This window comes from Hylobates moloch, unplaced genomic scaffold, assembly GCF_009828535.3.
Source record: "Hylobates moloch isolate HMO894 unplaced genomic scaffold, HMol_V3 SCAFFOLD_11, whole genome shotgun sequence".
NCBI classification, from domain to species: Eukaryota; Metazoa; Chordata; class Mammalia; order Primates; family Hylobatidae; genus Hylobates; species Hylobates moloch.
Window position 1 is genome coordinate 57524196 of NW_026652286.1, and position 17038 is coordinate 57541233.

Sequence of the window (17038 nt, forward strand, 5' to 3'; positions counted from 1 at the left end):
AACTTTTTCTTTACTGTTGCATTCTGATTATCAAGTTATTGACAGTTCTACCTCCTGAACAAATCTTACTCTCTCACCGTAATATTTTCAAAGTTGGATTGACCTCCATATAACACAGGCTCCTTTCTCTGTGGGAGAAAAAAAACTTTAGGAATGTGGCACTTCCTCTATCTTTTTTGCCAGGATAGTCTGCCTGTTGAATAAGAAATGGGATTACAGAATTTCACTATTACAAGAATGAATGTTTAAAAGAGGTCAAATTATTAAAATGGGCAAGCAATCAACCCAAATCAAATCTGAAATAGGAAAGATGATAGTCATTACAATCTAACCATTCTCTCCGGTCTCCATAATGACTCAGTTTTGGAGAAACTCTGACATCTCTAACTCTGATAGTAACACAATCTGTAGGGAAGAGTATGGAACTGTATGACATCATTTTAGCCCATAATTGTCCCATGTTGTACCACAAAATAAGTAATTTGAAGGATAGGGTGAGCTGTACCTCCATGACTCATTCCTGTGTTTTAAAACTATCTTCAGAATCTTACCTAGGACTAAGCATCTTTTCACTGGATCAACCAGGAAATTTTAATTCATGTTTCCAGCATAATATACATATACTTAACAAAACAACATATCATTCTCTGACATCAAGAAAAATACAATCATCTACTTCATAAACATTTATTGAATACTTACTGCCTAAAAAGCTCTGAACCATTACACCATTACACATTTTAGGCAATACACTGCCTAAAAAGCTGGTAAATAAATATAATACTTGATATTAAAGTATGATCTAACAAGCGAAACACTTGAGCAAGTCATTTAAATGCAATATGTCAAACAGTGTAACAGAGGCCTTGAGCAGTACAGGAAAAAGAAGAATTTTTCTAGTTAAGGTCATTAGAAAATTGGTGATTGATAGACAGGTAGACCTTTAAAAAGATTAAGTAGAAAATTTCCAGATGAAAACAAAGGGAAAAATATTCCAGACAGAGCAACTAACAAGAACAAGGCTTAAGTAAAGCTTAGTGTACGTTCAGTCCAGACAGTAAAGATTATGCTAAGGAGATGGCACAATAATCTGTGAAAAATGAAGATCAATAAATAGTTTTAAAACTGTTAGCCTGGGGAGGTTGAGCTACAAGAGGAAAATCCTGACTATGAAGACCAGTTAAAGCTTGTTTCTAAATCCATAGAAAGATTCCATGAAAGTCTGAATTAGATCAGTGCCATTGTGAATGGAGAGGAAGGTCAAACATAGAGATATTTCAAGAAGTTATGAATAGTGACATTTTACAATTAAATATCTTTGTATCATCCAAGTAATATTTCTTTGAGGTCTAGTATTTCTGGTAAGTGTGAATGTAATCTAATTTCATTATATTTGAAAAATATTAGGTAGAAAACCAAAGTACTCTCACTATTTTAGATCATATTATTGGAAAGTTAGCTAGAGTACTCCAAAGAAAAATCTTACTGTAAACTATTCATAGATAAATGCTGAGTTAACTTCAGCCTCAGCAAAGTAACTACCAGCTCTGTGAGTTACTCACAGGCTTCCTAGGTGATTAATTTTGCAAGCAGGATTTTTCTTTATTTTACAAGTTAGTTTGAATGTATTTTCTAAATTTAACTTGGTTTTCTTCTTTATAAATCAAGTTACTACCCATGAGAGATGATGCTTTGTCAAGAAAAAATCTATTCGTGATCTTCAGGGAGGGTAATACATAGTCTCCAGGTACCCAGTTGAACAGTTTCTGGTGTGGCAGCCACCTAATTGGTCTCCCTGTCACCGGTTTCTCTTGTCTATGATCTACCATGCATGATGCTGCCAGTTTAATCTGCCCCAGCATAGCTGATAATGCCATTTATTTGCATAAAAACCTTCTGTGGCTCACAACTACCTGAAGAAAAGTGTCTAAATGCTATAATATTGCAATTAAGGCTCTCAAGCAGACAGCTAGAATAACCTAATCAGTGTTACTACTCTCAGCTCCCCACCTACTAATCCTAAATGTTCACTATTTATAAAACCTTTCCCACTTTCTCCCAAGAAAGGTGATGGGATGTCAGGCACATATTTATTAATCCCCACTATAGCACATTTTACTGTGTATCTTTGATGAAGACATTTAACTTCTCTGAGGCTTACTTTCCTCTTCTGCAAATTATAAGTAATACCTACCTACCATTTCAAATCTTATTTAAAATGAAGTGAGGAATCAATCAATAAAATATCTACCATCGTGGGTTGCTATAGAGATTAAGAGATAATATATTAAAAGTGCTTGGGCAGATCACCTGAGGTTGGGAGTTCGAGACCAGCCTAACCAACATGGTGAAACCCGTTTGTACTAAAAATACAAAACTAGCTGGGCGTGGTGGTGCATGCCTGTAATCTCAGCTACTCAGGAGGCTGAGGCGGGAGAATCGCTTGAACCCAGGAGGTGGAGGTTGCAGTGAGCCAAGATCGTCTCATTGCACTCCAGCCTGGGCAACAAAAGCGAAACTCTGTCTCAAAAAAAAAAAAAAAAGGAGCCTAGCCTGGACTTTATTTATAAGTATCAGGTTTTATTACTCTTCTAAGCCTTTGCTCACATAGTTTTCTCCACCTGCAAGACCTTCAACCCAGATCTTACACATTACACAAAGCCCATTTCTAAACCCACCCAGCTATGAAACCATCTCTAGTATTCTAGTAAAAATCATCCTTTCTCGGCTATAGTGTAATGGAAAAATTCTTGTCTTGAAATCAAATTCTTGATTCTATCCATTTTCTAACAATATGACCCTGGACAAGTTGCTTATCTGCAGCTTCCCCATTTCTAATGTGGATAGCAACAGCAACTCTACCTGCCTCACTAAACCCTTATGAAAATCAAGTTAGAGAAGTTATATTTTTAACTATAAAACGGCCTATATATGTGAGAGACTGTTATTTCCACCAAAGTATAAGATCAAATAAAAAACTTTGGTTTTCCTCATCTTTATAACTGATATCCAAAAGATATGTTATGAAAGAACACCAAGTCCAATAAAGAAGAAAATAGTTAATATCCAGGTCAAGAACTAGAATATTGGAATCAAGAAGGGATCAAGTAAAAAGGATAGGTTAAAGATAGCCGGGCAGAGCCGAAGTTATGAAGAAAAAACATGTTCCTGAGTTTCCCTTTACATAGCAACCGATGAGTGCAAAGCTAGGTGGCAGCTTAAAGAAGCTACACAAAGATGAATATACATAGCAGATGCTCAGTAAGTGATAAGGAGAGGGGAGGGAAGGAGACAGGAAGAAGAGAGGAAAGGAAAAGAGGAGAGAGAAAGGAAACAGAGGGGAAAACAGTTTCATCATTCTTTTCAAGGGCTAATTTCTACACCGCTTGCCAGGCTGCTATAATAAAAAGTCAACTAGTAGCTGAAGCTTATGTATGAGAACACTCACTTCTCCTTTAAGGTTCCCTTTCCTTTTCTCTCCACTCTACCCCTCTTCCAACTCCTATTTATCAGTGTTTACTTTCCTCCCACCATTACCCAGGACCTCCAAATACCAACACAAATCCATACGACGTAATTACTCCTTTCCACCCACTCTCTCAGAAAAACAAACCAAAACAAAAAATAAACAAGCAAACAGCAACAACAAAAAATTGTTTTTATTTAAAGTTCAAGAGCCTATTGAGAGCAGTATTGTGTTACCCTACAATAGCATGTACAGTTTAACAGGGACTACCTTAACTCCCTTAGTCTTCTGGAGCCTCACCAAAATATCCATGGAAGGAATTTTAAGTAACAGTAATAGGTTTAAATGAGAAGATATTTGTGCATTGTATAGTAATGATGGTGAGATTATCTTATATTCACATAATGCTTTTTGCCTGGCAAAATGCTTTCTCATTGGTTATTTGATCTGAATTCCCAGGGAGAAGTGACAAAACAAGGGGAAAAGTCCTATTTCTACTATGCATTTTAATATAATGCAGCTTTACAAAATTCCTTTTTCAAAGCATATATATATATATATATATATATATATATCTCCTTTTATTTGATTCCCCCTGACATATAGTTTTTATCTCCATTTACTGATGAAGATAGTGAGACTCAGGAATGTAACAGGACTTTCTACAAGATTATTATCACTATAAGTGCTCTTTATGGAGCATTTCCTAGGTCCAGGAATTGTACTCAGCACTTTACGTGCCTGATAGCTTATTTATTCTTCACAATAACCTTATGAGGTAGACACTATGATTACTTTGACATTTTACAGCTAAAAAACCAGATAGGTTAAATAATTTGACGATGGCCATGTAACTAGCAACTGGCAAAAGCAAAATTCAAACATAAGGCTTTCAGATTACTCTTGATTGTTCTGCTATGCCAAGCAGCCTCCTTCCTGGCCCAGTGCTGTTACTGTAACACTGTTCATAATATAAACTTACTTTCTTTCTGTCACCAAGTTAGAATTGCAGATTTCAGCCCAGCAGCTCAAGTTCTATGGAGAAAATACATACACATATACTTAAAGCAGAAGTGAGGAGGATGCTGTGTCCATTTTTTTACACCAAAAAAAACCCACAAATTAAGCAGAAAACTCACCATAATTGGGAGCTAAAAATCAGTTATTATAGTGTTGGCAGACAGGAGAAGGGTGATATGCACCTCAGAATAGAATATTGTAGAATAGAGAGATGAATTACTTACAGTTCAGCAAAACACCTAAGAAACAAACAAAAATATCAAACCTCGGAATAGATGCTTCTTTTAAAATGTTTTTAAAAAGGCCATTTATTTTATATTCCTAAATAAAGATTTCTATCTTGTTTCAAAACATCACCAATCCAACACAGAATAGCCATATTATGACTCTGCTCGTGTCATCTTATGATATCAACAACATATTACAGGTTAAAATGCTATGGGATGTGAAGGATCAGGGTGCCGATTTACATTTTCCAGAAACTTCATATAAATCAGAGTTTAAGTTGAGCAGCTAGAATCTATCACACATATGCTGAGGAAGTAAGAAGACAGATCTCTTTCCACCAGGCACTGGAGATGAAATTTCAAAAAATAGTAGGTGAAACTTGTATTTAAGATCTTCCCAAGCTGAATGCAAACAAGTCAATGTCACTTTCTCTCCAGACAAGAAAAGTCTAAAACCTTTACCTCCAGGTCTTTTAAACTTACATACTATCAAAATCACATCAAAGTTTTGCTTCAGAAGCCCATCTGATTTTGTTTCAAGGGGAAAAGGAATCATTGGGAGGCACACTGTAGGGACTCCGTGAGATTCAAAATAATGATCCCATTGTTCTTGCTATCAACCTTAATATACACTAAATATGTAGCTATAATAATGAAGCCTGTGGAAACTAATAATGAGTTCAACAGATCCAGGCAAAAGTAAAATATTTCTAATTTCTAAAAGCAGGATATTCTGTATGCCTTTTGGGAAGCTCAGATCAACTCATTTGTATGCTCAAAATTTTCCAATGGTTTCTATTTCTCTCATAGTAAAATCTTTCCAATAGCCTCTAAGGCTATCCCTCATCTGTCCTCCTCTTTGAGCTCACTGCAGTTAAAATGGCTTTTATAAAAAAGACAGGGCAATAATAGATGCTGGTGAGGATGTGGAGAATGGGGAACCCTTGTACACTGTTGGCAGAAACGCAAATTAGTACAACCACTATAGAGAACGGTATGGAGGTTCCTCAAAAAACTAAACTTAGAACTGCCATATGATTCAGCAATTCCACTGCTGGGTATATATCTAAAATAAAGAAATTCAGTATATTGAAGAAGTATCTGTACTCCAATGTTTATTGCAGCACCATTCACAATAGCCAAGATATGGAATCAACCAAAGTGTCCATCAACAAATGAATGGATGAAGAAAATGTGGTACATACACACAATGGGAATTTACTCAACCAAAAAAATAAACAAATAAACTCCCGTCATTTGCAACAACATGGATGGAATTGAAGGACATTATGTTAAGTGAGATAAGCCAGGCACAGAAAGACAAATATCACTCATATGTGGAAGCTAAAAAAATAAAATGTACATATGCAGATGGAAAGTTGAATGATGGGTACAAGAGTCTGTGAAGGTAATGGGGAGGGGAGAATAAAGAAGGGATGGATAATGGGTACAAAAATAAAGTTAGATAGAAACAGATCTAGTGCTCAGTAGCACAATAGGGCAGCTATAATTAATAATATATTGTATATTTCAAAATAATTTAAAAAGTGGAATTAGAATGTTCCTAACACAAATAAATGATAAATGCTTGAGGTAATGGACATCCAATTACCCTGATTTAACCATCACACATTATATGTTCATATCAAAACATTGCATGTACCCCATAAATATGTATAACTATTTTGTATCCATAATAATTAAAAATAAAAAATTAAAGAAAAAACAAAAAAATGCACAAATTGCTAACATCGGTTACCTTGCATGCAGGGAGGATAGAGCTGATACAGTATAAGCAGGAAGTGAGTGAAAGGGGAGTCCACAGAAATAGAAAAATTGTTTTAAAAACAACTATGTTTAGAATAAAAAGTATATATGATTTATGCTTCTATGCAATATATATGGGACTATGCATCTAGAAGTTGAATAAAATAATGTTTTTGAAAATTTATGTTCTTTCATAATGACACATGCACCCCCGTATGTTCATTGCAGCACTATTCACAACAGCAAAGACATGGAATCAACCTAAATGTCCATCAGTGGTAGCCTGGATAAAGAAAATGTGGTACATATATACCATGGAATACTACACAGCCATAAAAAGGAATGAGATCATGCCCTTTGCAGGAACATAGATGAAGCTGGGGGTCATCATCCTTAGCCAACTAACACAGGAACAAAAAAACAAATACTGCATGTTCTCACTTATAAGTGGGAGCAAATGATGAGAATACATGGTCACAAACAAGGGAACAACAGACACTGGCACCTACTAGAGGGTGGAGGGTGGGAAGAGGGAGAGGATCAGAAAAAATAACTATTGGGTACTTAGCACCTGGGTGATGAAATAATCTTACAACAAACCCCTGTGACATGAGTTTACCTATATAACAAACATGCACATGTACCCCTGAATTTAAAATAAAAGTTAAAAATTGATTAATTAATTAATTACTTTTTAAAAAAAAAGAAAATTGAAAAATCGAAAATATCAAGGCAATGAAAGCCTAGAAAAAAAATACAGGAGAATACTTCACTAGTCCTAGAGTGAAGAAAGATAAAGCAAAGAAGAAATAATTTTTTAAAAAGTGATAATTTTATCACATAAAAATTAAAACTACTTTGAAGGTTAAAAAGTACTACAAGCAAAATTACTAATAACAAACAAACCAGAAAAAAATAACAATTATGACCACAGGATGGCATGTTTCATAAATAAACTGCTGTTGCAAAGCAATTAAGAATTCTAGTACCGCTTAGAAAAATAGACAAACAGCTTCAATGGATCATGAAAGAAAAATAGATAACCAATAATCATTTAAAAAGTTGAGTCATGATAGTGAACACATAACTGCAATATAAAGCATTAAGTAAAACATTTTATCTGTTAATTTGACAACCTATTTTAAATAATAAAATAATGCTACTAAAGATACAGGCAGATTGGCCTTTTGAAAGATGGCTGATAGCATTGTTCTCCAAAACAGCTTGACAATTTGTATCCAGAGCCTTAAAAACGTCCATATCCTTGTACTCAGTAGTTTCATTTATAAAATCAATCCTAATTAAACAGTTAGAAAAAAAAAACAGGAATGGCTTATACACATGCACATCCATTACAGCATTATTCAAAGCAGGAAATTGAAGATAGCCTAGATTTGAATGAAGATCTTCTTAAATAAGTTCCAAATCATGGAATATTCATAGCCACTAAAATATTTTCCAAAAATGTTCAATGTTATGATATGGATAAGTGCTATTAGTGTAACATGAAATGTAAAAGACATAAAATGCCCTACATGCTATTGTCCCAATTTCATGTACATATATTTGTACAAAAAAGGACTAAAAAGTCAAAATAATTACTTCTAGGTGCTAAAATTAGGATGATGCTTATTTTTATGCTTTTAAGTATAATTTCACAAAGTTGATGTCTATTATTTATCAAATTATTGTCATGATTAACTTTTTTTTTTTCAGTAACAAGGGTGATAATTAGGCTCTGTCCTTCCTGGTTTACAAATCAGCTCTGAGCAGGACAGAAAGTAGATGAGAGGCCTCAATATTAACAATACAAACTCAGCAATCAACATACTATTGATTGGCACTAGGATTCCATGTAGCTTCCAAATCATGGGGTTGGCTACATGACTCCAATCTTGACAAATAGTGTGTGTGGGTATGTACTATTACCTCCCTTCAAAGTATTGACTGCCACTTAAACGTATCTGTTGACTTGTCCCTGTTAGCCCTTAGCTATGAACCTGAGACATGCCTCAACTTGCCTTAGCCTTTGGTAAATGTTGATTTTAACAGTAGTGTCCAAACTGTTTGATTCCATAATTCTATCTGTAAAAACAAGTTGATCATACAACTCTAATCGCTTTATATTTATTTTTAAAATTAGTTACTACTGAAATATAAGTTACTCAAATACAGAAGATTTTAAAGAATATTATTAAGAGAAATGGAAATGGGAATCCTAATATTCTGCTCCTATACCTCAACATTTTATTCTTGCTCCAGGATATGTACCCTTGCTATGGAAATCAGAGTCTTAGACCACACTTCCCTGTTCTACCATCCGCCTCCTTCCCCTACAGCACAGGTAACCATGTTCTGAAACTCCGGAATGCCTTAGACTTGAGTCAACTCAAACTATGACAATTTTGCTAACATAACCCACTCAAACAATATAAAGAATCATGTCATTCCCATGCCCTATTTTATGTTTTGGAAAAATAGAATTTTCATATATGAAAATTGCATACAGTATGGTATAACTACATTTCTATTATTGTTGTTGCCTTTTGTTGATAATAATCACTACTACTACCATTACTTCTTTACTGGCCTAAGTCCTAGTATTGTTCAGTTCTTTCGGAAGTTTCAATAGTATACCTCTGAAGATTTTTGAAGTCTATCATGGCACGGAGCAAGAAGGGATGTCTTCTCCCATTTCTGTAAAACTTGATTGGCTTCTTCTATCTTCTGCTCACAACTTTTTTGAGAATTTAGCAATGTCACCTCATAAAATTCTTGGATATCTGTAAAGAAAATGAAAGGAAAGCATCAAAATGTAATGCATGACTTCATAAATAGCTTCTGCATATATGTCCATATATAGACAAACAGAAATTTTGCTGATTAAAAGAACTGCATAAATATATATATCCCAAAGTAAAACAGAAGAAATCCTGAAAATAATCTTTTTACCTGCATTTAGAATGCTTATAGCAGCTTTATTCATAATTACAAAAACTAGAACAAATCCATCAAAAAGTGAATAAACTGTAGTAAATCCATATAATAGAGTGTTATTCAGTAATAAGGAATGAGCTATCAAGCCAAGCGAAAGCATAGGTCAATCTTAAATGCATATTGCTAAGTGAAAGAAGCCAGTCTGGAAAGGATGCATACTGTATGATTCCACCTATATAGCATCTGGAAAAAGTAAAACTAAAGAGACAGTTTAAAAAAAATCAATGTTTGCCAGAGGTTCTGAGAAAGAGAAGGAGGTTTGAATAGATAATGCAGAGGATGATGAAAATATTCTCTAATGATACTATAGTGTTGGACACATAACATGAACCATTTGTCAAAACCCAAAGAACTCAGTAGCACAAAAAGTAAACCTTAACGTAGGGCAAATTAAAAAAAAAAAATCATGTAGGAAGTCAGAGGATCCCAAGATGAAATGCAGACTGTTACAAAGGAATGTAACTGTATTACAAATGTATAAAATAACCTCCAAGAAGTCAACAGGAAAAAAAAGTACTGACTTAAGTAACTCTGGAAATGAACAGAGACTATAAAACCAAAGTCAAAGAAACTACACAAAAGCATCATACTCTAATTGGTAAACTTGTGTCCTGTTGGGTACAGATGAACAATTCTGAGAACACAATACATGTATACTAAAATTGAACAATTAAGTGAATGGATGGTAGATGATGGGAGCCAAGTTTCTTACTGTTCTATAGAAAGTTACAGGCAAGTAAGGTTAAAATGATTCATATGATATTAGATGAGAGTTGGAGACATGTTTAGCTTAATGTAGATACAGATGAATACATATAAGAATATTTACAGACATGTATATACGCAAATCAGTTAAACACACATATATTTCCTTCCTCCATCTGCTGAGAAGTCCTAGAAGAAATGATGCCACAGTAATAATAAACAAAATCAGCACCCTGATTTTGGCCTCTGTGCAGCCTTGGTAAAGAGTAATGAACACTGTCATATTAGATTAGCATTGAGGGTATCTATATGAACTGAAAGTTTTCAAGAGCTACAGGATAGAGAGATAGATAAAAATATGTTTAGGAACAGAAATGAATATGTATCTGGACATTTCCCAGCTCTGTCATATATAATTCCTGGCTCTGTCTTCTGAGAGGACCTAGACGCAGGGACACCCCAGTAGCAACAAACACACCCAGAGCCCAGATCTTGGTTTGTAATACTGTTTTCCAACAAAAGAAGCTCCTTGGAGAAACGGTTGATCCTGGGACTGGGGCAGGAGACATAAGGTGAGCGTGGAACATCTTATAGCCCCAGCAAATAAAGAAATAGTCGCCAAAGAAACAACCCTGCTACAATGGGGGAATATCAAAGAAACACAAGAACCACATGAAAGAGCTGCCAAAGATGGCCAAAGCTGGAGCAATTTGAGCAAAAAAAAAATTACCTAGTATTGGATTATAACACAAAATATAAAATAAAGGGATGAGTAGGAGGGATTACAAAAGGGTAAGAGGAAACTTCTAAGAGTGATGTGTATGCTTACTATCCTTATTGCACTTATAGTGCACACATATGTCCAAATCTATTCAATTATGCATTATATATATGTAGTTTATTATGTATCAGTTATGCATAAGATGTATATATGTATCAATAAAGAAAGCAAAAATACAAGGTACAAATTGAAAGAAGATAATTTCACAGCACACAAAAGAACAGTATCCAGACATGAAAAGAAATACAAATCGCAAAGAAAAAGACAAGCAAACTAAAAGAAAATAATTGGTAAAAATTATGAACAGGCATTTCACAGTAAAAGAAACACATGTCACAGATAAGCCTAGGAAAGATCCTCGACCTCATTGGTGATAAAAAATACAAACTCAGATCATAGTCAAATGCCATTTACATCAAAAATATTGTCAAAAATAATTGTCTCACAGTACAAGGACTAGAAAAAGACATGAATCCTTGGTAACTTATTCATTCCTAGCAAGTGCAAATTGCTATAGCCACTTCAGAAAATAATTTAACATTTGTTTATCCTATAAGTCAGTATTTCTACTACCCAGTACACATCCTAGATAAACTTTGGCACATATACACCAAAAACAAACCAAAATGTTCATAACAGCGTAGATTACAGTAGCAAACATTAGAAACATTCCAATGTCCATCAAAAGCGAAATAGATAAATTGTGATATGTTCTCAAGATGGAGTGTATGGAGCACTAAAAATGAATGAATGATAATATCATGAAACTATATATCTTAGAAAAATAACGTTGGGTGAACAAAGCAAGTTTCAATATGAAAAAATTTTTGTAAAGTTGAAAAATGTACAAAACTGAACCATGTATTTTTAAGCATCCATACATATACATGTAACAAAACAAATAGACAAAAGCAAAGGACGACATGAAAAGATGTAGTTACTTCAGTAGACAGGGTGGGCAAGGAAGTGGGATAAGGAAAGTACATATGAGTAGATACAAGTTAATGGTAATGATCTATTTCTAGATGTCAGTAGCAATTTCAGAAATGTTTGTTTTGTTATGCTGTGTATATTATAGATAAATTGCATATATTATTTTGTATGAATTAAATATTACATTTTCATAAATAATAAAGAAAAATTTTGTGTTTCATAAATATTAAGATTTACAGAGAAAAGTTAGTAATCCTTAAATTTTGTGTACAGCTACAACTTTATTCGGCCACTAGCAATAAAGTAACTGTGAGGTCTTGTTTGAAAAATGTGTAAGAACAGAAGGTAAAAGCTTTACAGATATACATCCTTCCCAGATTTTTTTAATAACATGCGGGCTGGTAGGTTACTAATTGGGTTAACAAAAATCAGAGGAATAAGGAATAAAAAAAGATAAAACCCAGAAAACAAAATATGTTTGCATCATCTTGCCTCATGTATTAATGGAGAGAAAAGAATTTGGGCATGGTGGTATGTGCCTGCGGTCCCAGCTACTGAGGAGGTTGAGGCAGGAGAACTGCTTGAACCCAGAAGGTCACAGCTGCAGTGAGCTGTGTTCATGCCACTGTACTCCAGTCCTGGTAACAGAACAAGACTCTCTTCCAAAAAATAAAAACTAAAAATAAAGGGGAAGAAAAAAAGAATTTCTGTAAATACATCTGCAGCTACATTCTCTTAAAAGAATAATGACTTGTAATGAATAAAACAATTTTTGTAGATAGTCAAATTTCAAATCTTTTTCTCTGTATCATTTTAAAGGATATAAACAGTTTCATGAGCAATATTTGCAAGTCACCAAAATTTGAAATACTACGTGTGCAAATTATTCAGAAAAGAAAGGATATTTATCATACTCATGCTATGCATTTATTTCAGTAAGCTATACTTTGAAACATAACAAACAGTGATTTGATCACATTTACAAAAACCCTAGGGACAATATTTTTAATATTAAACTTGCAAATCTTCATTAATTTATACCCCCAAATGTGACGAAGTGCTCAAAGTCTATTTCACTCTTTTGTCTGCTTATTCTCCATGCCTTAAGCATAGAGAGGAAGAAAATAACCATGATTAAGTCAAAGATGACTTAAATATGATGATAATTCAATGATCAATGTCAAATTTCACTTTTGGTTAACAAGCATTATTTTTCAATAATTGACATATATCCCCTTGTCACTTTCTAAGCATCTTTCTTTTGCACCCTCTTTCCTCACCACCACCACCACCACCACCATTCCCACTGCTAGAGTTCAGGCCCTCACCATCTCTTACTCACACTCTTCTCTAGGCCCAGATCCCCTTTCCCACACTTAGAAATCCTCTTTCTCCTTTGTAAAAACAATATTTGAAGTCAGAGATCTAAATATGAAATGTCATCATCAAGAAATTATTTTTACTAAAACTGGATTCAATTGAGTACGTAGTAAGAACACCCAAGCAAATATCATCAAAAAGAAAATATATTTGGAAAGTTGTAGGAGATTCTCTTCTTACAGCTTCAACAAAGAGATGGTAAAATGTGTTAAGACATACGCCTATGCTTCTTCCAACATGCCTTGCTCCCTTACTACATACCTACTTTGGATTCATCTAGACAGTATAGCACAGTTGATCTTCCTGTATTTAATGATGTTGCAAATTACACTAGGCTTTTCTGAACACTTGGTTCTGCTTAGGGAGCTAGACAAATGCTCATATCCACTTTCCTTATCCTGTATCCAAATCCCATACTTTCTCTTCTGCAAAGTAAAATGCTGCTGTTTTCTCTTGTTCCAAAGCATATTGCTTGAACCTACTCAGTAGTTATTTCTCTTTCAGCCTTATAGTAGAAATAGTTGTTCACCCACCTGTCTTCAACATTTCAATTCCCTAAGTAGTTTTTAAGTGCTATGCAAGGCCCTTAGGAATGAAGACAATGTCTTATCCAGCCATATATTCTCTAGTATCTAGCATTATCCTTAAACTCAGCAAGCACACAATGAATTCTTGGTAATTTTCATTTACTTGCATTCCCTCTCTTTTTAAGTCTCAAATAGAAGAAAAATCATTGAATGAAGTCAAATCCCTTCTCACTCAGGACTGCTAAACCCTGCATATTGTTTAGATTACATTTTTATGTGACGACTTCTTGATTTAATCACAGCACCTAGCATTTTTATTTTGTACGTTCCCTACTCAAATATAAAAAGATTTGCCACCTCTGAGGATATGCAAAATAAATTCCTCAAATTCTTGAAGACATGTCCATTTTGACATCACAATTTTTAAAGAATCATCTAAAAATTATTGTCAAATTTACAGGAAAGTGTTTACAAACTCTAATGTACATAAAAATTTCCTGGGGACATGGGGCCTGAATTTCTGCACTTCTAATAAGCTCCCAGGTGATGTCCATGGCTTCTGATCCACTAGCAACATTGGACTTAAGAAATAGCATCTTAGGGATAATAATTTCATACTCTCAATTCAAATAGCCCTTTTGAGTCACTGCAATCCTCTTCTTCAGAGTGAAAAGTGGGGTTAAAGAGGGGAACAGGGTGAAAGATCCCCATAATAGAAGGAAGATGGCAAGAGAAAAACTCTGCCTATTGATTCATAAACAATAAGTACTTAGTATGGATATTATTGACTAAACTGATTTAGATTGAATTCATTAGAACTTAGTTGAAAGAAGCTGTATTTCAATCTTCTGCCTTTAGGATCCATTAAAACAAAAAAGTTGACTTCTAGGTGATAGGTGAGAGAGCCCCTATTCAGTCCAATCTCTCTCTCTTTTAACCTACACTCCTTAAAAATGAGATCTGGTCTTCGTAATAATGATTCTGACACAGTTAGGTCTTCAATTGTCAAACAGCATGTTGAAGGAAATTCATAATAAATAGGACTGTATTTTCAAGCACATCCTTAAAAACTCTACATATACTCAAAATATTTCATCTTCTTCCAAGAAGAAACACCTAACGTGACATACCTATTTCAATGATGCTACTATTTCCTCAAAAGACACTTAAAACTCCTCTTTGAGATATACCTTCAAGCATTTGATGAGATTTTTAAGGTCCTTGGAAACGGTAAATATTTTTCTCTTGAAGGGAAGTTTGGTTTTCTTGAAATAACCAAAATTCACTAGGCAAACTTCAAACATAAGTAATGGAAAAAAGGATTTTTTACATGACTTAAGAAAATACGATTCTTAAATCATGAGGCTTTTTTCTTGTGTGACTCATGAGTTGCTCTGCAATGATCTACTTAACCACAATAAAATAAAAAAGTAATTAGAATGCCGAACGTGTAACATCTTTACATACTTTTTCATCTATTATGGGCTAGAATAAAAGTGACTGGGGAAAGGCTTTTTGCACTTTTTCCCATCCCAGCCTTCATGTTGCCAGGCATAGTATTATGGGAACAATAGCAGTTGCCTCTGTACTCTGCCAACCAGAAACCCCTGTGGAGGTTGTTACTGTTGATTCATTTGGTTTTTAGTGATTGGCATATATGGCTATAGCTCACCAAAGCTGTTTAATCCCAAAAATTTACCAAAATCACCTGAGGATTCTCTCTCTTTTTTTTTTTTTTTGAGACAGAGTCTTGCTCTATCACCCAGGAGGTTGGAATACAGCAGTGCGATCTCGGCTCACTGCAACCTCTGCCTCCAGCGTTCAAGCAATTATCCTGACTCAGCCTCCCAAGTAGCTGGAATTACAGGTGCCCAACACCATGCCCAGTTAATTTGTGTATTTTTAGTAGAGATGGGGCTTCACCATGTTGGGCAGGCTGGTTTCGAACTCCTGACCTCATGTGATCCACCCGCCTCAGCCTCCCAAAGTGCTGGGATTACAGGCATAAGCCACCATGCCTGGCCAGGATTCTCTTCTTACAGCTGCAACAAAGAGATGGTAAGATGTGCTTTAAGACATATGCCTTACGCTTCTTCCAACATACCTTGTTCTCTTACCACATACCTGCTTTGAATTCAGCTGGACAGTATAGCACAGGTGATCTTACTATATGTAATGATGTTACAAAATGATGTTACAGTCTTGGTGTTCCATTAGGCTTTTCTGAACACTTGGTTCTGCTTAGGGAGTCAGATAAATTTCCTCATCCTGTATCCACATCCCATACTTTCTCTTCTGCAAAGTAAAAAGTTATCATTCTCCCAATCCATATGAGTCCAAAACTACTAGACACTGAAGCATAGAGGTGGAATTTTCAATGAAGCCTTTATCGGTGTGGTAAATGTCCTATCTTGGGCTTTGCACTAAGAAAAGTTTCTTTAAGAATATTACCTGGAACTAGAGGAATAAATTTGAATATGAGGAAGGGACTGAAGTTGAATGTAGATGAAATGAAAATATAAATTTCATAGCTTAGACCCAGTGAAAGCAAGTACCAAGTAAGGGAATAAAAGAGACAAAACAGGAATGAGTGCCAAACCCGGAGTCCAAGGACTAATGCAAAATGGAACTCAATAGATGCTGAACACATAAGACTAGAGAATGAGTAAATGCTCATACCCAAAGGGTCATGCAAATTCCACATTGTTCTGATACGATTGGGCTTCTTCTGTGCCTAGACAAAGCACAACCGAAGGAAGGAAGGAAGGAAGGAAGGAAGGAAGGAAGGAAGGAAGGAAGGAAGGGAGGGAGGGAAAAGAAAGAGAAGGGAGGGGAAGGGAAGGAGGGAGCGGGGGTGGGGCAGAGAGATTATGAAGGAAATCTTGGTTTCAAAGTACTTTCCTCTATTAAAAAGAATCAAGGCTTTTTGGAGAACGGGCTCGCAGGATGAGAACAAGGAAATTATGAGTCTAGTACATCTTTTTGTACTAGAAAGTAAGGAAGTGCTCAAAAATCACAGGATCATATCAAAAGGACATGTAAGCCAGCTTGAAGGGGCTCTTAATGACTAAATCTGAAATAATTTGAGCCTTAAAAATAAATTAATAGTCATGGGATATAACCTTTTTAATAAAATAACAATCCATTAGTCCATCCTGATATATAAAAAATTAGTGATTAAATGAGGGAGAAGGGAAAGTTCTTCCTTACAGAATTCCAACTAATAAATATAGAA

The 17038-nt window shown here is 34.9% G+C and overlaps 1 protein-coding gene across 4 annotated transcripts in view; it reads right to left on the reverse strand.

Moving 5' to 3' along the window:
* The window catches only part of DLG2 (discs large MAGUK scaffold protein 2), a 2210459-nt gene that overhangs the window by 1864476 nt on the left and 328945 nt on the right, over window positions 1–17038 (reverse strand). For all 4 annotated transcript variants that reach the window (XM_032167965.2, XM_032167963.2, XM_032167962.2 and 1 more), the window contains one exon: window positions 9118–9263. In XM_032167965.2, the coding sequence (XP_032023856.1) occupies window positions 9118–9263 (146 nt within the window). The remainder of the gene's footprint in view (window positions 1–9117; window positions 9264–17038) is intronic.